At 39.5% G+C, this 23,101-nt stretch overlaps 1 protein-coding gene across 4 annotated transcripts in view; it reads left to right on the top strand.

Annotated features, from left to right (window-relative positions):
• Positions 1 to 23,101, top strand: part of LOC134227501 (ecdysone-inducible protein E75-like) — a 220,689-nt gene that overhangs the window by 2,119 nt on the left and 195,469 nt on the right. The window contains exons 2-3 of one of the 4 annotated variants that reach the window (XM_062709040.1): positions 13,414 to 14,588; positions 14,819 to 15,606. In XM_062709040.1, the coding sequence (XP_062565024.1) occupies positions 14,823 to 15,606 (784 nt within the window). In that variant the 5' untranslated portion in view covers positions 13,414 to 14,588; positions 14,819 to 14,822. Of the gene's footprint in view, positions 1 to 13,194; positions 13,352 to 13,413; positions 15,607 to 23,101 lie in introns of those variants that run through there. The other 3 variants (XM_062709041.1, XM_062709042.1, XM_062709039.1) reach the window with 3 other exon arrangements.

Consider the following 23,101-nt stretch of genomic DNA (forward strand, 5'->3'; position numbering starts at 1 on the left):
AAAATACAGTCAAAAGTCTAAAATACCAACGTTACCGTAGTTAAGCGATGTTGCATATAATAATAATAATTTCATTCTTTCTTTTTGTGAGTTTTGAAATGCCTTAAGTTCTTCACCTGTCATTATATCGCCAGTGCTAAGGGAGCAACTGGCAGGGGAGGTGGCTGAAAGCAGCAACCCTCAGATCCATCTTGGGGACCATCCACAAGTAAAACATACACACTCAGTTTATATTTCTGCAGCTCGGCAGAAATCCGCACAGCAGCCGTTTGCCCAGCAAAATAAAAACTGATATCCCGACAAAAATGATGTCTGTTAACTGATTTTCGGCAAATTATTTGCTGATTTTCACAAACTTAAGTTAAAATTCAAGTTGAAAAATAAGTTCGCAGCGAAAAAGGCGGGAAACCAATGTCGTGAAACGCTTCCCTTGATGATTGACTCCAGTAAGAGTGTCTACAGTGGCCCGGGAAGGTTGTCGACTGTTGTTCGCAAGCGAGAATGGCCTGGATGTCTGGATGTTCCGGTGACCGTTTTGTACCACAGCGATGGCACTGGCGGAATCCGTCAGGACTAGTACCGGTTTGTCGGAGAAGTGGTTGCGGAAATAAACATAGCTGCGGTTTCCACCGAGAAGCTGTTACATTGTTCAGGAAGCCTGTCCGACACCGTCAAGTTGTTCCCAGTAACGCCATAGCCGACCACTTCTCTTGAAAGGAAACCATAAGTATAGCGGTGCTCGTGATTTCTAAAGTCGGGCTTCCTTGTTGTCCCATCTTTTAAAGCGCTTCGCAATGGAGCGGTTTATTTATGTTAGCTGTTGGGGATTGCCAGCTCCTTGGTTCATGCCAGTGGACCCTTGCCAATGTGAGGAGATTGGCCCCGGTCATCGTTTGCAGGATCCGATTCCCTTTAACAAGGAGAGGTATCTTGTGGTTTCCGGATATGGCGGAAGCGTATGCGGTGGCTTTTCGGCAAATAGCCTTCTGCGCACGATAGCGGAATGGGAAGACACCAGATTCGGTCCTATGCAGTCTTGATAAAGATTTATTAGGGTTAATCCTCGTTTTGCAGCCGGCTTTGACCACTTGGAAATGAGGGGCGAAGGGCAATCCTCGGGTCATATCGTTATTAATTACTTGAAGCTAGTATGCAAAAGTTAGCTTTTCAAAAGATTGATTTCTTTTTCATTTTTTTTTACGTAGTTACAACCACTCTTAATTGAAGCTTTTTCTATAATTTTGTATGCAAAACCATATTCTGGGGCCAAATCAATCACTCTGGAGCCAAGTTATATCCATTTGCGGTAACGCTTTTCTTAAGTGGTCAAACATGACCGATAACTGATAGCTGGTTCTAAGATATTATTTTGACTCATATTCCGAATAATCGCTTTGAATTAACCATTTCAACTTTTATCACGTATTTCAATCCATAGGGCACTGATTAGGCTAGCAATCTTGATCCTACGAGAGGACAATCAATGAAAATTCAAGTTTTAGGATGCCTCAGCGTCAATATTTTAATTGTGTCATGGTTTGTCAGAGCGTTAATGAATAAAGCTTCCAGTGAATGATTAAAATTGTTATGATTAAATCATTCAACTTTATGATTAAATATTATGAATAATGATTTATTCGTTTTTGACAATGAATAATGATTATGATTAAAGATTAAATTAATTTTTGACAATGATTAACGATTATGATTAATGAATAAAACGTTTGGAGTGTGATTAACGATTACCAATCATGAATAAATGTTGACACAATATGTGTATGATTAATGATTAATGATTATGAATAATCAAATTGAATAATTTGCATAGTGATCAAAAAGCAAGTAACCTTTATTCCAAATAGGGTTATTAAAAGCTATAAAAATTATATGATTATGATTAAATATTAATGAATAAAAGCGATGTATGCAATGATTAAAATTGATGATTAATGAATAAACTCAAAATATGTACACTAATTTTTGCTTTTAGAGATACAGACCCCATTCGATTTTGGCAACACGTTCAAAACATTTATGCTGCCAAAATCGAATGGTTTTTGTTTTCTCATGATACATCCACATTGCTTCACTTTTTGTGACGCTAGAAACACTGTGACACACTTTCAGCCTACCTGTGTTGGCTTTTGACCCGTTCGTGAAAAGGATTTAAGAGTCCGGGTATTTTGTTTGAGATTTGGCCGTTGATAGGGTCTGAGCTTGGGCCCGGATACGATTTATCTTCTAGGAAGAAATCCGTTTTAGGACCGCTCCTCCGCCAGCTTCTCGGTTCTAAGTGACGGAGGCCGGCAATCCTGGGAAGGCGTTTTTGGCACAGATCACCGAGTGCATTGTTCACTCGGTCGCGTAAGCTGCAGTCTCTATCGCTGCCCGTAGTTCTCTACATATAAATATTTGATTTGCTGCAGAGGACAGTGGTGGCTTCGTGCCGGAATGGTCTGTTGTGAGGACGTCCGGAAGGTTCTTGCTTGTTAGTGCTAACCTGCAGAGTAGGCGGCTGTTGATGATGGCATTGATGACTCGCTGCCTTGTGCGGTAGTCGATTCTGGTCCTTTGTCGGTAGATGGGTTTGAGCATGTCGAACAATCGCTCCGGATCCGATTAAGCTGGTCACGGAAAATCAGCCGCCTGTCGATTGTAATACCCAGGATTTCTTGTGGGTATCACGGTACAATTGATGGTAGTGGACTAACGGCTAACGGAGTCGTCGATGGTTTGATTCATTTTTCTGCCGACATTCGGTAGTCGGTTGACTTGGCCCATCTGGCCACATCGTGAATTTGGGAATGTTTCCCAGTCGCGATTAGGAGGATGTCATCCGCGTAAACCCGGATCTTTGGGAAGCGTAACATCTGGCGTTGAACATAATTTAAAGATAAAAAAACATCTAAATAAAGATTTGAAAACAGGGTAGCGTAACGAAAACATTCTCCATCGGAGTAACAACAATTGACCTTGGAAAATCTCGGTTTCCTTCTTCACTGTTTTGAGTTTTCAGTTCTCAAGCAGAAACTCAAAACAGCGATTATAAAGGAAGTTCTTGATAAACTGAAGTAGGCTTCCAGTGATTTATTTGTTCCAAAACTCCAGGTATCTAGATGCGGTTGTGAGTCTAGGTTTAAGGATTCTAAATCGATATGCTGACCAGCATATCCATATAATATAGTGCTAATGGTTAGGGGAAGGAGGGGCAATTTGCCCTAGTCAAGCATTGACTGCTGGTGCTGAATACCGTGGGGCATCAAAATCCGTACACTTAAGCACCTTAGTATATGAAAAAGTCACTAGAAAATAGAAATCGAATGCAAATGAAGCGTTTATCATGGCCACAGGAGCATGAAGGCTTCTACTTTTGAAGTGTTGCACATTTACACAAAGGATCAAAATCCGTACAGCTATTTTTCAACTAAATATTTAATTTGAATCAGACTGATTGGCTTAACTACCATTGTAAACAGACCGTCTAAGACGAATTAAGTACTGTCCATTTAATTCCACCAGTTAATTATCGTTATCTTTGCAGATACGTATTTCGACCACAACTGTGTGGTCGTCTTCAGTGTCTTGTACTTGACTCGACTTAAGTCGAGACACTGAAGACGACCACACAGTTGTGGTCGAAATACGTATCTGCAAAGATAACGAAAATTAACTGGTGGAATTAAATGGACAGTACTTAATTCGTCTTAGACGGTTTAATACATTCCACTAAAAAAGCTTAATATATTTTTCTGATTGTAAATAGTTCAATACGCACCTTAAGAAGCGATCCCTTCGATTTGTATTACGCTTATCGTATGTAATGATTCGTAATTAGCAATTAAAACATAGTTGCCTTTGGTGCTATTATGCTCTTCCAACAAACAAAATGGCGGCAGAAAGTCCACGTTTGGTAGGTGGCGATATGTTTTTGATGTTTGTTGTTTTAATTCCAAAGCCTACTTTCAATTTCTCTGCCCTAAAAGCTAACTGTCAAGTATCTGAACAGGATAAGATAAATTATTTCTAAATTATTTACCTTCAATCCCCTTTTATTTATTGATAACCCATAAGGTGGACGGATTTCGGTTCTGTACGGATTTCGGTCCCACACGGTAGTAGATCGCTGCTAAACCTTAACTGTAACGATTTTCATGGGCGTTTCTACCTCGTGGGCGTTTTGGGGCCTCTCCCACCTTCTCCCTTCCGCAGGTGAACTCCAGCTCTTCCAGCGAGAATGGTTGGTTGTAATCCTCGTTACTGTCAGAAGAAATCTGGAACACTGATAGCTGTGTTGTCGGGTCCGACTGCTTTTTCCTGAAGTGTTCCGGATATAGCCGGTAGGACGACTGTAGTTGGAAGTGGTCAGCTAGGGCGTCTGCAACCAGCGCAGCGCTGGATCGGTCGGGTCGGTCCCAAACCATCCTTAGATCAGAAGAGCCAACCCACTAACTAGACTAGCGAGACTAACGTGACACCGATCGCTGATTCCCCTGTGGAATGTGATTGAGTCATCGTTCAGGATCGGTGGCTACGCTGAACATTATGATTCCTTTGAGATTGCTCGATGCGGCTTTTTTTTATTTAAAGCTTTATTTTTAAAAAAATCCCCAGGCCTGGTGATAGCCGTTGATGTCACCGAGAATCAACGCCGGCATCGGCAGAACTTTGAGTAGTCTCTGGAGTTTATTCCGAAGATTAGATTACCGGAAAATCAGCAAAAACGACGATCAGGGTGAAAGGTGTACCGTCAGAAATGCTGTCAGATATTCAGCGCGTAACGAACGATCTGTGACAGCTTGAGTGGCGCATTGGATCTCCTGCAGCGCGATAACTACAACATTCGTCCTATTTAACAGAAACTCCAAGTCACTGTAGTTGTTGTAGAACTCGCTTGGCTTCCACTGGAGGACAATACTTCCGGTGGTTCATTCAACGGAGTTGAGGTTGAGAATCAAAGGAGGAAGATCGGCTGCAAGGGTTTGGTGGTCTAGAGCCCACAACAGGCATAGAAGGGAGAAACAATGGGCCAAAAAAAGAAGTTCGGTGAAGAATCTGAGTTTGTGGATCATATTGAAGAGTGCTGATGAAGCAAACTCCGGTCCTAATAGTGGGGAGGCTTCTTTAACAGGGAATACATTAGCATATGTAAATAAAGAAAGATAAACTGAGCTTGTTAGTTACTAACTTTTTTCCTTTACAATCAACACCACGCTTTGATTTCGGCCGGGAGGTGGTGACATCGTCGCCGTTGCTGAAGTCCATGACTACTTTTGAATGGTGCCTGCATTAGGGTAATCGTTTTCATATTCTTTAGCGGGTTACACTCACTGAATATTACGTAGATGTTGTTCTCGCTTGTGTGTCGCGGATCGTTATTTTTGTTTGCTGGTCGACTTGGTTCGTGTTTGTTTGTTTTTTTTTCTGTGGGTCTGTGGGCTTCAACACGTTTCGCAATTTACTGATGATCTGGTCTTTGATGCCCAAGTTCACTTGATGTTCACTGTGGTCGACTGTTTCCTTATCGATTGTGCCATTTTTTGACAGTTTACAGTCGGTTTCCGATGCTTCTTTGCCGAGATTCTTCATTTCTTTTTCTTTCCGCTTGATTTCATTCTGCAGTCCTTCGATGGCTTTCTTCAAGGTCGCAAACTTGGCTTGGGCAGGTATGAGGTTCTAGTTCTTTTTGAGCTAAGGCGTAGAGAATGCCCTGCTCGACCCGGATGTGATGGATTTCGACCACTTTCGTGTGAACCTGGCATTTCCTGCCCGACGTGGGATGTTTGTCGTTCTTGCAAATCATGCACTAAGCACGTTCAGATGAATTTTGCACTAAGCAAGTTATTTCGGATTTTGGGCGTTAAAAGAGGGAGCGTTATTTGCAATTGTTAGCGTAAGAAAAGTTTGCTATCTTTTAGGTACCGTCGTCGGGGCTGACAATGGGTGAAATGGGGGTGAGAATGGGTCACTGTTCCAACTACTTAGAATGCTTGTAGAATGTATTGAATGTATCTGAAGGCAAAAAGACTAAAATATAAGAGACGTTTTGAACGATTTTGCTCTACGACCTCCAGGCTGCCGCTGAGAGCGATGACCCATTCTCACTCCCAGACCCATTGTGACCCCGTTGGCGGTAAGCAAAGTTTGATACCTATTTATCTTAATTCTAGTCTTAAGATGTGTCTTTACCAAATTTGGTATTAGGGTCGTCCAAATTTTTTCGTTATCATGGTCGTCCAATTGTTTGAGTGCTGAGGTCTTAAGATGTTTTGGTGCGCCAAGAAGTCATAAGTGGTGCATATCCATGATGACATACAGTAAGACGTTCATCATCATTTTCAAGTATTTAAGGTTTTTGAAGACATCCTAGGCCTTGGACCAGTGTTTTGTGATACATAGGATAGAATGCAACTATTGCACATGATCATGGTCATCCAAGAAAACCCTGGAAAAGGCCTTAAGATCTACACACGTAACCAAAGATCTTCTGGCCTGTTTGAAAAGTTATTTATTTACACCGATTCTTTTTTTACACGGGGATGCGTTCCGTGTAAAAAAGTTTTCAGTTTAAAATTTGAAAATCCGTGTAAAAAAGTTTTATGATTTCTCGACAAATCATGCAAAATGGAGCAACTTCGCAAAATTTTGTATATAATTTTTTACACGGCCGTGTAAAAAAATCCGTGTAAAACAGAATCGAGTGTATTTATTTATTTATTGAGACATTTTCATCTGGCTTGAGTCTTAATGATTCTTTTTATCTTTTGATAAGGGAAAAAGTCAGTTTAAGTTGACATTGCTGGCCATGCTCAAATTGACGTAAAAACATATCTTTTCTTATAAGAACTTGACATATAGCATTCTACTAACCAGAGCCTAAAATATTCATCTTCATGAAGCAACTTCAGTCCGAATTTTGACAAACATCGCATGATTATTCAAAACATAGAATGAAATAGTCAGACGACTACTCCACGAACTCATTCATTCAACTGTCACTGAGTGTGCTTACTATGTGCAGAAAAAACATAATTAGCATTGTTTATATTGATGTTTACCATTGAAAGTGCCTCACGGATGCAAATCGGATTCAGTTCTATGTGATAAATAACTTCACTCATTTAAATCGTGTTTAGATTTTAGATAATTTATCAATTTGTAGAATGTGCATAAATATCCAATGACTAATATTCAATCGAATATTGACAGTCCAGAGCCGACTATGAATGCGTCTGAAGTGAGCTGACAAGTGAAGGGAGGTGAACTTCACCAAAAATTTTCGAATATTTTACGCTCTGCTACTAACAATGAAAACTTATTATGGACGATGATTATTACGGAATCAGATCAATAATTCTCTTCAAATTCTGCTCCGGAACATGGTGGACAAGATGCCGTTGGAATCGAACAGTGCGTAGAACTCGTATAGGGTCGTGCATTCCGTAATTGTACGATCAACCTTCTAGCTGGAATTTGTTTCTTAACCGGAGTGTCCACTTCGGGCGTAGTCAGGTCGTTCAGGTCGTTCTATGGAAGATTACGTAAGGCGAATCTTCTTTGAACGGCCTCTAACCTATTGATCCAGACAGAGTGGTACGGACACCAGATTACCGAGCCGAATTCTAATATTGACCTAATAAGCGAGAAGTATAGATCCCTGAGGCAAAGAGGATCGCGAAACTCGTCGGAAATTTTAAAAATGAAACCAAGTTGTCTGTTGGCTTTAGCTTTGATATCTACATAATGCTGTTTAAAGGACAAACTGGAATCCAGAGTTATACCAAGGTCACGTACACTGTGGGTGCGTTGCAGACTTATATTATGCCCTTTATGGTACGTAGAATGTAATGCGCCCATTTCAAATGTTTAATGTTTATTAACTGCCTCCATTACGGAGACCACGACAACAAAAAGAACTATTTAAAATACAAACATAAACCAAGAAGGGGTCAAACAACTGCCTCCATTAAGAAGGATGATGCACCGACCTTGACTCTATGGAGTTCGTAGACTACCTGGAACCCACGATAACAACAAGAACTGCTTTGAATGTAAACGAATAGCAAGTAGAGGTCACACAACTTGTTTAACTGCCTAATAACTGCCTCCACAGCGGAGGTTGATCCACAGACCATGACTCTATGGCGTTCGTAGACCTCTATAGCCAATGACAACAGGTAATACCACTTTGCGTGCAAGCATAAATGTTGTTCCTTGAACATCCGAAATCCACGAGTTGCAACAGCTGTTGGGAGAACCATCCACCGCGAAAATCAGAAAACTGTGGTGAGCCGGACACTTAGCCAGAATGTCGGACAATAATCCGGTGAAAATGGTTCTCGACAACGTTCCGACGGGAACAAGAAGGCGAGGTGCACAGCGGGCAAGGTGGATCGACCAGGGGGAGGACGATTTGCGGACCCTCCGCAGACTGCGTGGCTGGCGAAGTGCAGCTATGGACCGAGCTGAATGGAGAAGACTTTTATGTGCAGCACAGGCCACTCCGGGCTTAGTCTGATAAATAATAAATTAATGAACATCCGAAATACTTAGCTCATGTAAAAATTTTGAATTCGGAGCGTAAAATGAGGAAGCTTAAAAAGAGGTTTTACAGTAGACAAGTTCCAGTCATTTATCATGGTCGTTCAGAAACTAGGCTCGAAATGGCGTAGCTCAGTAATCGAAGTACGATGATCGAAGATCGTCATAAAAAAAAAAATCACTTTTATTGTGGCGTCATCTAGTGGAGCTGATCAATGGTATATTCTGATGTAGCCGGTTTACCGATTCAATACGTTTTTTCGTCGCATTTCAACATAAATTTTGGACATACTGCTTCAAAAACGGATGCAAACCATGAAAAAGTAGAAATATGGGGGGAAATAATTGTTTTGAGATCTTCTAGAGCTTCCAAACCATCCGTAAGTTCAGATCTTGATTATATAAATAAACAACAAAGCGTTTTACGGGGCCTCAATTCTAATATGAAGTTGGCGATGATACTTGAGCCATAATTAAACTATTTTTATAAGAATGCAGGGTTACCAGAACATCAATGGTACTCCAAACTATTCTTGAGTTCAGATCTTAGAGGTCTTCAAGACCAACAGAGTGATTGATAGGCTCCTGAGCTTGTGTGTTAGTTGTAGGAACCCCATGGTACAACATTACACCGGTATTTAAAAAAATCTACATCCCCAGAATAGCTATGGTACTCCAAACCATTATTGAGTTCAGATATTGAAGGTCTACAACACCAACAGAGTGATTCATAGGGTCCTGAGCTTGTGTGTTAGTTGTAGCAAACCCATGGGACATCATTACACCAGTATATACATAATTCAACATACCCAGAATATCTACGATACTCCTAACAATTCTTGAGTTCAGATATTGGAAGTGTACAAGCCCAACAGAGTGATTCATAGATTTCCAAGCTTTTGTGTTAGTTGGGACATCATTACACCAGTATATACAAAATGCAATTTCCCCAGAATATTTACGATACTTCAAACCATTCTTGAATTCAGATCTTGCGGGTCTATGAGACCAACAGATTAATTCAACGGCTACTTAGCTTATGTATCAGTTGCAAAAACCCTATGGGACATCATTACACCAGTATATGCAAATTATAACATTCCCAGAATATCTACGGTACTTCTAAGCATTCTTGAATTCAGATATTGAAGGTCTACTAGATCAACAGAGTAATCCATAGTTTTCTGAGCTTGTACGTTAGTTCAAGAAGCCCCATGAGACATCATTACACCAGTATATACAAATCATAACATTCCCAGAATATCTACGATACCATACATGAGCTATTCTAACTAGTAGGGACATCGAAGATCTTCATGTTGGTCGATTTGAATATTAATATCTGTACTAAAGGATAATTTGGAGTGTCGTAGATGTCGAGCGAAGTATGTAGTGTGTCTGTAATGGTGTTACGAGGTACAGTGGAGCTATTCCAACTCATGGCAATAGTGGGGACATCAAAGATCTTCTTGTTGATTGATTTGAATATTAGGATTTGAGCTCAAAGACAGTTTGAATTGTCGTAGAAAATCAACGAATTCTGTAATGTGTCTATAATAGTGTGACGAGGTACCTTGGAGCTATTAAAACTCATAAAAATAGTTGAGACATCGAAAATCTTCATGTTGATCGATTTGAATATTAAGATTTGTACTCAATGATAGTTTGGAGTGTCGTACATTTAGAATGAATTCTGTAATGTGTCTAAAATTGTGTAATGAAGTCCCGTGGAGCTATTCCAACTCATAAAAATAGATCTGTACTCAAGGACCGTTTGGAGTGTCGGAGATATAGAATAGAATAGAGATTAGAATATAGAGATAAGAATATTCTGTGGTGTGTCTGTAATGGTACGAGGTACCTTGAAGCTATTCCAACTCATAAAACTAGTAAGGACATTGAGCATCTTCAAATATTAAGAACTAATAAAAATAGTGAGGACTGTTTGGGGTATTATAGATATTGAAAGAGATCTGTTATACCGCTGGGCAGGCGCATTATTTTATCATTAGGCATTTCAATTTCAATTATTCAACAAGAATTTGGTAAAGTATGATGTTGATTCCTAAGAACCCAAAAATTACTTAAAAAACTCAAGAATAGTTTGGATGCTCTAGATCATCTTAGTTCCCGTAACTTGACCTGTGCAATATTTCTCCTGGATGGAACAGTTAATTTTTAACATTTTTGCTGGAGAAAGCAAGATTTGATTTTTGACAGCTGATTTCCGTCTTGGATTGTATATCCGTATTGAATCGGTTAACCGGTTAAGGCCAGAAAGTTCGATTCTCGATCCGGCCTGGGATGTTTTCGGGTGGAAAAAAGTGTTTCCATCTTGGTTTCCATTGTACTTGCCATAAAAGATACATATATTCATGGAATTGGCGAAAATAGAAAAGCTTTCAATTAAACACGGTGGAAATGCTAATAGAACAAGTTGAAAAGCAGGCTCCAGTTGGAATGAAGAGCCATTGATGAATTAGAAGGGGATGATGGGGATCACTGTAGCAGAATTAGTAGACTGAGACTTCGATCTTCATATGGTGATTTAGGGAATCTATGACAAAAGGTCGATTGATAAAAGGTCGAAGGGACAAAAGGACGAAAGGAACAAAATATTGTAAGGACCAAAAGTTGAAACAAATGACTGAAAGGGTCAGAAATGTATTTAACTTCAAGCAAAATTTTACAATTATTTCATCAATCAAAGTTGAAGAATGGGCAACTTCCAAAGATGGACTAATTACTATGAAACAATATCAATTTGAGCAATTCTCTCCTTTTTAGCTTCTGGTCCATTTCGACAATTAGTCCTGTCGTCCTTTCGTCCCTTTCGATTCTTTGTACCGTTCGACGGTTTGTCCTTTCGACCTTTTGCCCTATTCGACGTTTTGTCCTTTCAACCTTTTGTCCCTTTCGACCTTATGTCCTTTTCGACCATTTGTTCCATCTTTCAACCTTTTGTCTTTCGACCTTTTGAGTGAGTGATTGAGAAAGTAGTGATCATAACAATAACATTTAAATAACGCAATGTGAAATGGAGCTTTCTGACCGGGAAAAATGCATGGAGACACATGGTCGTTTATCATCGCTTCTTAAAAATCATTTGGAAATGCATTTGTTTTTTTTTTCACAGTAAGGGGTCCTTCCAACTTACGTATAGTTGCCTTCATTATGTTCGGTTCATAAGTGCACGAAGCTAATCAAGCAGTCTACAAAGGGTCCTCAACCTGATCGATTCACCTTGTTCACTGGGCATTTCGTCTTCTGTCAATTTTTTTGAAAGAAAGGCAAATTTTAATCCTTTCAGCGCATCAAAGGTAGTACGGATAAAATTATTCTGCTTACTAACTCCCAAAGTTGAATCTTGCCAACTCAAATAGATTTTGTGAACGGATTTTTCCCTTCAGCTGCAAATTGGATGAGAAAACCACATGATTAAAGCTTATGAATCGTTTTCAAATTGTTAGTTATTTCAGCTGACTAGGTGAAATCAAAAGGCTTGTTCTTGAAAATTCCTAAAAAAAAACTCACAAAGTTGTTTTGCAACTTAACAACAGTAACACTGGAAAAATCTGTCTTCAACAAAAATTAATACAATTGATTTGCGTTAAAATAATAAATAATGTAAATGTTGCTACCGAATGTTTCTTCGGGAAGAAGAATGTTTGTATTTTTTTTAAAGAAAATAAATGGGACTTTCATACCAATACACATCATAAACTTTATTGCTTTATTTCTACATTGCCTACTTTTGTCGATTGTTACGAGTGTGTAATCATAGGCAGCACATGCAATATAAACAGTACAGTCAAACCTCCATGAGTCGATGTTGTATGACTCGATATCGAGTCATGGACGTAAACAAATCTAAGACGAATTAAGTACTGTCCATTTAATTCCACCAGTTAATTTTCGTTATCTTTGCAGATACGTATTTCGACCACAACTGTGTGGTCGTCTTCAGTGTCTTGTACTTGTGTCTTGTACTACACACAGTTGTGGTCGAAATACGTATCTGCAAAGATAACGAAAATTAACTGGTGGAATTAAATGGACAGTACTTAATTCGTCTTAGACGGTTTAATACATTCCACTAAACGAGCTTAACATGGACGTAAATTATTTCATATTGAAACAAATATTTTCTGGTTTTTTGCTTGGAGGTTTGATTGTAGATGGTTCGAGAGAAATGATAAATAGAATGATTAATTTATGAGTAAGGTTATATACTAAATACGCAAAGACTTAGAGGCTGGGAGGATGACATTTCCTTATGCTCCTGCATATAAAAAGATGCAGTTTGTTTTTCGAAACATGCTTCTGATTTTGGACCATGGCGAGCAGATCTATTTTAAACTGCCTATAGAACAAATCTGTGCAATTCCGTTCTTCGATTATCAAATACGCAAAACAAAATCCGTAAATTAATAAGCGACCTTGAAAGTAAATACCGTGTGTCATACCCAAAAAATCAAACTGCACGCAAACCACTTCAGTTTATCACACCTGTTTGCGATCACCCGAAATTATCATCGCTGAGCAGCTTCAGCCCTGACTGTCGCCGTCGTCATCATCGCCCGTCTGTTTAGTATAACACTCATCTGCTCGCCGCACTTCAGAGACAGCAAACGGAGCAGGCTCTGGGAGACGTTCCCGTAGTAGCACGGAACTGCTGATGGTATCAACAGCAGCAGGCCATGCAACGTACGACCGTTCTGCCAGTGTTCGCTTGTGTAAGCTCGCCCGTATCGCAGATACCGCTTTATACATGTGCAAAAGCCTCTCACGGCTCGCGAATTCAATCATAAAAGTAATAAACTTATTCAAGGTGAAATGTTGACCATGAAAATTATTTCCCGTGTCTTTTTTTAGAATTTCGTACTGAGTGGCAGCGAGTGGCAGCAAACTAGCAGCAGCAGCAACAGCGGAGCAGAGGAACGCGAATTCGCGATTTTTGGCTCGTACTCGAAACGGCAGCAGCAGAACAAAACAGAATCGGCGCGGATTCCCCGCTGAATCGGAAAATAATAACACAAATAGTAGTGCTGGCACATGTACGGATATTGACGCGACTGTGTTAAACTCGTAAACGTCAAATGGTCACATCGAAGATTGGTCGTTTCGACAGTTTTTTGGGGATTAATATTAATAACATACAACTGTATGGACAAAACTGTGCGGCATGAGTGTAGAAGAACGACCGAAATAACATTGGTGGTCTGTAAAATAGCTATTAGTCAGAAAGAAAATTCTTGAAATTGACATTGAACGTGAAATAGTTTACGGCGCGGCAGACGAAAGTTGGGAAAGGGTATGATCAAGGCGAAGGACGCAGTTGGAATGTGTTGGCAGTGAGCGCGCAGAAGGCCTTGAATCGAACTACGAAGGATATGTCCAAGGACCAACGTCATAGCAACCAGCACGCGAACTCGATAGCGTGAGAACCCTTCGCAGCAAGGTTCATGGCATGCTGTGAGTGCGTTCGACCGCGACAACGGCAGTAACCGAGTGGTCCGAGTGCGTTGTAATGTGAAGGGATAAGAAGTACCCAGTGCCACAGTTATTACCTTTGGCTGTAAAACGTCCGTTCGGTGATACCACCCCACTCTTGAGGGTGTGTAAGTGAGTGCTGGGCGACGCAAAGGAGCGAAGGGCGTTGTTGTTGTTTTCGATTCGTGAGTGTTTCCCTCTCTCGCTCAGTGTCAGTGACATATATACGGTTGCTTTGGGTTCCGTTCTGCATGTACGTGCTCCCCCCAACCCAGTAGGCTCGCTGGTTCACTGTGTTTATATGCTGGTTTTATTTTTGTGTTTAATGCGTGATTACCGAGTCAACAGCGCGTCGATGTGTATGTTTCGCTGAACACACTGGCAACGGCGACAGATCTTATTTTGAGTTTCCGAAAATATTGACCTTGAACTCGCGCGCTCCGTTCGCACATTAGAGCCAGTGTGTAGGAAGGGGAGCGAAAAAATAACAAAAGCACACAAAGTTTGGGGGAAATATTCGATTTATCCGTGCCTGCTGTGATGTGGTGGTGAGTGAGGTGAGAGAAAGAAGAAAAAAAAAACTGTTACATGTATTTGAATGTTGAATTATTTTTGTCGAACCGAAACGAAGGCCAAGTTCAGCTCCTTATGTTTATGAAATGATTCTAATTTATCAATAATGCCGTCAAGTTCATGGCAGTGAAAGAAGAGAAAAGAGAATGTAGATTAGTATGTCGCTCGGTCAGAGCTAGTGTAAGTGTGCTATATACTAATTAAAATTATCCAGAAAAATGCAGTGCTTGAACAAACTGGCTCAGGACGAGAAGGACTCGTTGGAAATAAGGACATTCGTAATCGGTGACAACCAGCGAATTATGTATTCACCACGCAGTGGCGAAAGTAAAGAAAATGTTAAGCTTGAAATTGCGGCTCTCCAGTCGGTTTCTACGTCATCTTCCATGGTGATTTCTAATGGCCACCATCAACCTGCTGGACAGGATAGAGCTAGGATTCAAATAATTGCAAAGTCTTCGAATAAGCCATGTGACAGTGTGGCGCCCATCCAGGCGCAGGAAGTGCACGTTATTCGGGATGGACGTTTTTATGACCTTCATCACAACCATGCGTCTCCATCTCAGCATCTCCACCAACCGTCCCATCGTCCCGTACTATCTCCTACCCACAATTCGAATGGCCTAATCATAACCAACGCCGTTAGTGGCGGAGGCGAGGCCGGCAATCCCCCAAGTCGGCATCCGCCACCTCTCCACCATCCTGCCACTACCAACACCATCATAATTGATGCTCCTCCGCATTCCGCGGTTTCTAGCAGTAAACAGCATCTTCCTCCACCTCCGGCAACGCTGATGGTCGTTCAGCAGCAACAACACCATCACCATCCGCATCAACAACATCAGCAGCAGCAACAGCACCACGTGACCTCAATGCAGCCACCACCGCCGCCACCCCCACCGGGTGTTGGAAGCGGAAGTATGGGTGGCAACGGTAGTGGCGGCATGATGGCCAAGATGAAGAGCGTACACGAGGAGCCTTCCAGTTCGATGCCTGACTTAGGTGAGTGTTCTATGGAATATTTGGATATTTTTATGCTAATGCGTCAGATGGAGGGTAGCAAAACAAGAATACTGATTTGGGCATATCCGATGGAGGTGGATGGTTGTTTATATGTTTATAAGGATACGAAACAACATTCAGTTTAGGGACGATATTTTGATTACACATGGAAAATTTTCTTGGTTTTCTGGTAATGCACGTCTTCTTAGGCAATGTCTTTTCTGCCGTTATCAGAAAATGAGACGTATACGCCATTTTCCAAAGATGGCGCTAACGAGTACTACTCATAGAACTCTTTAACAGAAAAAACATGCATTTTGTTATTTGGCGTTACATCACAGTTTCTTTAAATCAATTCGTTCCATCATTTAATTCCATTTTGCGTTATTGTGTCTCGGAATCGAAATTTTTTTTAGTTCCTTATAAAATATCTAAATTTGTCTAGTCATTATCTCTAAAACCAATTCTGTAAGTACGGGAAAAAGTAATGGAACTATCATTTTTCAGCACTAAGAAAATTACAATGATCAGTATAAAGAGTATTTAGGATAACAGAAGTAAAATCATGTTTGAACTCGAAATAAGGGCAGCATGTCAAGAAAGCCCCCTAAAATATGGAGATAACAGTCAATCCATTACTTTATCAGATATTCTCTGGAAACTAGTCAACGGTATACAATTTTAGAGAGTACCTTATAGGCAGCGTTCAGCAATGTGATTGCGCGGTAGTTGCTGCAATCCAGCTTATCGTTCTTTTTGCAGATGGATCACATGAAACCATTCCATTCACTCCGGCGGAACAATCTTATCCTCACAAACCTTGGTAATTATCAAGTACACCGCTCTAGCCAGTGCCTCATCACCGTGTTTGAACAGCTCTTCTGGTACTTGGTCAACCCCAGGAGCTTTGTTATTTTTCAGCCGACCGATCTCCTCCTGGATTTGGTGGAGATCCTGAGCAGAAAAACATATGTCGTGCGCGCGTGCTCCTAGGCTCATCACCATACCGCCATCGATGTCTGCCATATCGCCGTTCAGGTTTAGTTTAGCTTATCATAGAACTTGCGTGCGTTATTAGCGCGGTAAAGTTTCTCCGTCTCTTTACGGTATCGATCCTTATGTGAAAGATTTAGATCTAAAAATGTATTGGAGAGTAACCACTTCTTTCGGTACGGTTTGAACCCATGACCCCAGTATGTTAGGCAGGTGCTTTCCCTACAAAGCTACGAAGGACCTCCATCGTCCTCCACAGCTAAGCGGGTACTGATTAAGGGTATGCGACAACACACTGAAATGAAACGAAACGAAAGAAAATTTAAAATGCCTGTTGATTCGAAACAGAACGAAATGAAATAAAAATTTTCTTTCAAGACTTTAAAACGATACGGAATCAAGGTGCATTCAATTCTAAATTTTACGAAACGAAATTTTATTTATTTTTTGAGCGGAATTTTTTATTTTATTGAATTGGTTTTACTACATTACGTTTTCAATTCTGATTTTACTTTTTCGAAGCCAAATAACTGTCTTACGAATCAAATAACCGTCTTAGAGTTATAACAACAGAAGAAGCAGACTAAGATAAATCGTCGTATTCCCGTATATAAACTATTGGCAATAAGACAATACCCCAGAATTTGTGCCGCTTTCAAACGAATTAATCGTGGAGTGTGTGCTTCCGAATCTGATGAATTATTTATCAGTTCGGTTTTATAGCAATAAGTATATAAAAAAATATGAATTATGGGATTTTTCGTGTACGGACTTAAATTCTGTTAAAAGTCTTACTTCACTTAAGAATTATTAAGATTATGTGATTCATTTTGTCGTCATCAGCGGTTTTATGGTATTGAGCCAACTCTAACTAACTAAAACATTTATCCACATCTGTCAGGCGTATACACAGATAAAGAATGGAGAATAGCATGAATTCCTGTACTCAATGCTGTGTACTTTTCTAAAATGCACAAAGATATGTATTTCAGATTGTATTTCGCAAATGTGATCGAAAAGTTTCTACGGCACGAAGGTATGAAGAAATCTCATACAAAAAGTTGTACCAAAAAGCTATCATTTGCTTTCATATTCAAACTTTTGATAGGAGGCTCGGAGGCCCATAGTTTTATAAACAATCAGCTCGACGAACTGATCTTTTGTATTTGTGCATATCAGACATGCAAAAATTGATGTCAAATTTTCATCATCAACCGACTTTAATTAAGTGTAAGATAACAGTTGTTATGGTCAGTATGAGTTAAAAAAAACGTGAGTAAAGAACCTTCAGCAATTTTAATGATCCTTCAACCCGTTCTGGATTTTTTTTTTGCAATTTCCATGCGAAGATCTAGAAATGCCCACGACTCTACGTCTGCAATGTTCCTTACATATTGTTTAAATAGTCAAAGAATAGCTTAGCTTGATTAACTGTGCACATCGGAGTTGCTCATCATGATTGGCAAAGAAAAAGCAAATGTGCACAGTTCACAAATTGAATAATCTTCTTGGGATAAATAAAAAAAAAATCTCATTGTTGCTTCGGAGTTTCCAATTCATGACCAATAACGATGTCGGTCACGTCCTTACAGTCAATTTAGAATTAGGAGAAAAAAAAAATTAGCTTGACACTCATTGTTATATGAATGTTCTGCATCTCCATGAGTGTCACAGGAAAGGAATCGCTGGTTAGTTGAAAAGGTAATTTATGTGAAGCCACCTAAGCGACTAATTATTAATTGTGAAACAAGTTCACATTCTCCGGACTATCTGCAATCCCATGACCAGCAGCAACATGATCGATTTTGCACTCACATTGTGCAAATAGTCAAATAATAGTCAAATAATGTAAATTAAAATTTTGGGGACTGTATGTAGGATATTTCGATGATTCACCGAATATTGACTGTTGTGTGAAGTATCTTCAATCCTCTGAACTTTTTGTTTTCACTTTTAGGTAAGATTCTAACTGTTGTTTGAACGTGCTTTTCCATGCAGTAAAAACTTGGTTTGAGGCGTAAGCGAAGGTGAAGAAATCGGCCTTTAATAAGAAAGAGGCGCTCAAAAACGACTTCACAAGGACGACTACGAATCCACGCCACGGTTTTGCCTCTTTGACCAAGTTATACTGATCGGATTCACGTCTGATTACATTTACACTCTATTTACATATTGAGTCGGGTCACTTATGTAAAAAAATAGGATAGGATAGTTGAAGATGCTTTTTGTTTTCTATTAGATATTTCTAACAATACACTGAAGGCTTTGAAAACAACCTTATGATTATGTCCTGCTGTGCAACTAAAATTTTGATAATATAAAGTATGGCTTAAGTTTAAATTTGTTTCGAAATTCAGCGGAATTCTGCTAAATTTCGTTAGAAGCCAGTTTTTTCTAGCGAAATTTTTGTAATTTTACGAAACGAAACGAAATGATGAAATCAGATTTCGCCACGCTCAAATTACACGAAATTCCGCGTAATTTCGTTTCGAATGCCCTGTAACGAAATTTTTCGAAATACCGCATAGAGTAGAGTGGGGCAAGAGTGCGCGTGGGGTAAGAGTACGTTTTCGATTTTTTGAAGTAATAAAAAGAGATAAACTAGAAACACTGCATCAGTTTGGCAGGTATTCTGGCTATTATCATGTGTAATTGTAAACGATTTGAATAAACAACAAGGGAGATATGGAGTTAGATAGCTTTTTGGTCATTGGGTTTCCGCAACTAGTATTTCATTACCATATATACGTTCAATCAGGTGAACATTATACCATTTCGATAACCTATTGTATAGAGTACTTTATGGTAAAGAACACCAATCCGGTTGGTTTTCCAAGAAGTCAAAACCATTACTTGAATAATTTTTGGGACTGTGGGGTAAAAGTACGCAGGAACCGGTGGGGCAAGAGTACGCATATGAATCTTCAAGTTATGATGTCAAACCCGTATTTCCGGCCGAAATAAGACTTCTTCCAAAGCGTAAAAATCCACAACTAAGAAAAAAGGGACATAATTGGAAATTATCACAAGTTTTTAGGATAAGTTGAAGCAATTCGGTGTTAGAAAGGACTTAGCGAACAAAGCACTGAAGCGAAATAATGAAATTGTATTAGGACTTGTTGTACACCTAAACATAGTACAAAAACACAGATTGATCTAAATGATAATTTCATTTAATCAAAAGAAACATTCATAAATTACGCAACGTTAAGCTGGGAGGGGTTGCGAGATGTGTGACGATCCATATAATTTTTAGAGGATTCATACAAATAGTGTAAGATAGGGGGAGGGGTGATGAAAGAGCCAAATTTTACGTTACGTGATTGGTGGACTTTCTTTAAGGAAAATGCCTTTGTATATGCCACGCGAAACCTGATCTATATTTTTACCTCTACTCTATGTTTAGTACTGATGAGCCAAAATTCCCTACACCAGGCACATAGCCGCGCTCTTTTAGTTCAATCTCCGAACTAACTCTTCCCCACACATTGTTTGTACAATGCAAACCGAGGGAATGAGTATTTAGTTTTGTCTAACATCCACACACATGTTTCATTGGAAAATAATCTCGATCAAGTAAATTTTGCGTGAAGTTGTGCTATTTGGTCATTAGATCCGGATTAAGTGATGTGCTTGAGCTTGAGCTTTATTGACTGCTCGTAGTTGTTACTCCATTATGACCAGATCTGCTGTTCTTGCACAGGGAACCAACAGATGTTTGCTTGGGACTAGCACACATCTTCAATGTACAAGTACTGGTGATCTCATTTGTTATGTCATACTGGCGCCTGCCACGTCAGAATGCAAGTCAATAATGTAGGGAAGGGGGAGAAAATGATGATGCAATCACTCGCCCACTGCAAGCCGAATATACCTCTGCACTTGCCACGAGTTCATGCGGAATTTGTTGGAATTTTTGGGTTAGGTTAGAGAGGCAGAGGTCCGCCTTGGTTAACGATAACGCTGCTAATGTGATAGATAGGAGAATGTAACTGATGGAATTTCTAATTGGATGTAGGAAACGAGCTCTTTAGTATTTCCAATTCTATCATTACTGATAGAATACTCAAGTTGAAGGTATAGGAATAGTAATGGAAACGGTATGGAAGTCCATTTCCAGTTCTAGCGATTGCTAGAACATGAGAAATAAAGAGAAAGATACAGAGTAGGAGAATGGAACGGACCTGGGATTGAACCCACGACCTCCTGCGTATGAGGCAGAAGCAGTAGCCATATGACTACCAAGCCCGCTCGATCCGGATTAAGTGATGTGCAATGAAAAACTCGATTGAATTTATTTTTGGATACCGGGTGGCTTTTTCTTAAAGAAAGCGGGCTTGGTAGTCATATGGCTACTGCTTCTGCCTCATACGCAGGAGGTCGTGGGTTCAATCCCAGGTCCGTTCCATCCTCCTACTTTGTATCTTCCTCTATATTTCTCATGTTCTAGCAATTGCTAGAACTGGGAATGGATTCCATCGTTCCGCACGCGATGGCTTATGAGCAAGTCAAACCACCTTCCTTTTGCCAGTGGAGATATATCAGATTCCACACTGATATTCTTCCCTCCCACTTCATACGGGAGCTTGGCAGAAGGAAGGTCGTGTGATATGTGCCATCACAAATATTGCCCTCCGCTCGCTTTCAAATCGACTTCTATAAAAACATTCTTCATGCCTGCCGTATCCTAACGGAACTATCAATTCTATACTTTCGCCTCTAATTCTATCATGAACATGTACGTCCAAGTTTGGAAGATGATATTAGCATTTCCGTTAAGATAAGTATTATTTATCCATTCTTCATTTTCGTGAGTTTTGAATCTGGGGTCAGCTCTTCATTGACAAACCAAGGAACCTTTTAAATACATGGACATAAATAGTATCAATAAAGTTCTAAAAAAATTGAAGAAGAACCTCCAAGGCACATGGATTCTTTTTCGCAAATTTCATATTAATCAGTCCATTTCGAAACATGTGCTGTGCATATGCACAGCCAAGATATTTAATACAAAAATGATTTTGGTACGGCCGAGTTGCCGAATAATATGCAATTAATCTTCCGGGACTCGCATGGTCCTGGATCACTCACGTAGTCCCACCGCTCTTGTGAATAACAAGCGTGCTTTTTTCGAAGGTGTTGTATTTTTTACAACGGTGCGAGTCCCGGAAGGTTAATTGTAATCAAGTGTAGGTCTTCCACCTTCATTAGTCGTTTGAATACACGCGACCGCAAGCGTAGAACAGTTACAAATGCTTTAGCCAAAACATAAAAACTTAAAAACTTTCCACGATAAAATCAGTAAAGAACAATAAAAAATATGAACATTTCAATAAAGAAATCTAAAAAAGCAATAAAACTGAGCATTTTCCCATAGATGACTCAGCTCTTTAAAAGCGTTTGAAGTTCAAGGAATGTTTTATCAATATTATTGCTTTTTAAGGTACACTGGGAGAAGTGGAAAAGAAAAAATCAATAGTTCATGTTCAGCTTATTGGTAAAGCAGTTTAAATGATCTAAATGCATTCAATCATTTTTCTCAAAAACAGTCCATTTTGCATCAACTGTGCGGTAATTCATACCATTTTAGTCGTTTGAAATTTATATAAATAGATTTGAAATTTAGGAGCTATTTTTCCACTTAACCCAGTGAAATGGAATAAGTGGAAAATTAAAGTTATCTTGACCTTCAATTGTGATCAGTAGAGATATATGATTAAAATCAAGGCGGTAATTGCTCTGAGTATCTTTTGTTGAATAATTTCGTTAGATTAAAGGGAAAGGTCCCCAAGGAATTCTTGTAATAGCTAGGGGAGGAGGAGTGGTTGTGCCTTCTCGAACACTAAGTGTACGTAAAATCTGTATGTTTGCCCCAAAGATGAACTTTTTTGAGGAAGAATGAGACTTACAGTGTTATAAACTTATCGACTCAGTTTAAATAATTGAGATGTATGTATGTGTGTGCACATTACACGTACAAAATAATCACCTAATTTCATGCTTTTGCCCTTAACCGATTTGTTCGCCAAAAATTGCATTCAACGGCGAAACTTGTTATGAATATAAAGGAATATGTATTATGGAATATATTTACCTATCAGTGCTATTTTTATCTTTCTCATACATTTTTTCATATGTAAAACATGTGAAAGGCGTCAACACCGATAGGTGCATTAATCATGTGTTTTCTTATGTATATTAGTCCAATCACCACTGAAATCACAATGATAACAAAAACGGAACATATTAAGATTCATCGTTATCGAAATAAACCATGGAGGGAATGAAAAATTTGCGTGACCAGAACATTATCCACTTCCCCCGCAGTGTTCGATATCAGGGGTAAGCGTAAAATCTTTAAATTATTTGCTTTCATCGTACAAACCACTACAAACTGAATGTGATTAGTTTAAATGTATTAAAATAGTCACCTGTGGTGCAAAATGACAAGAAAAAGGAACAATTTATGCAAGTAAGAATTAATTTTATGAATTATCTTATA

Source organism: Armigeres subalbatus, chromosome 3, assembly GCF_024139115.2.
Source record: "Armigeres subalbatus isolate Guangzhou_Male chromosome 3, GZ_Asu_2, whole genome shotgun sequence".
In the NCBI taxonomy this organism is placed as follows: Eukaryota; Metazoa; Arthropoda; class Insecta; order Diptera; family Culicidae; genus Armigeres; species Armigeres subalbatus.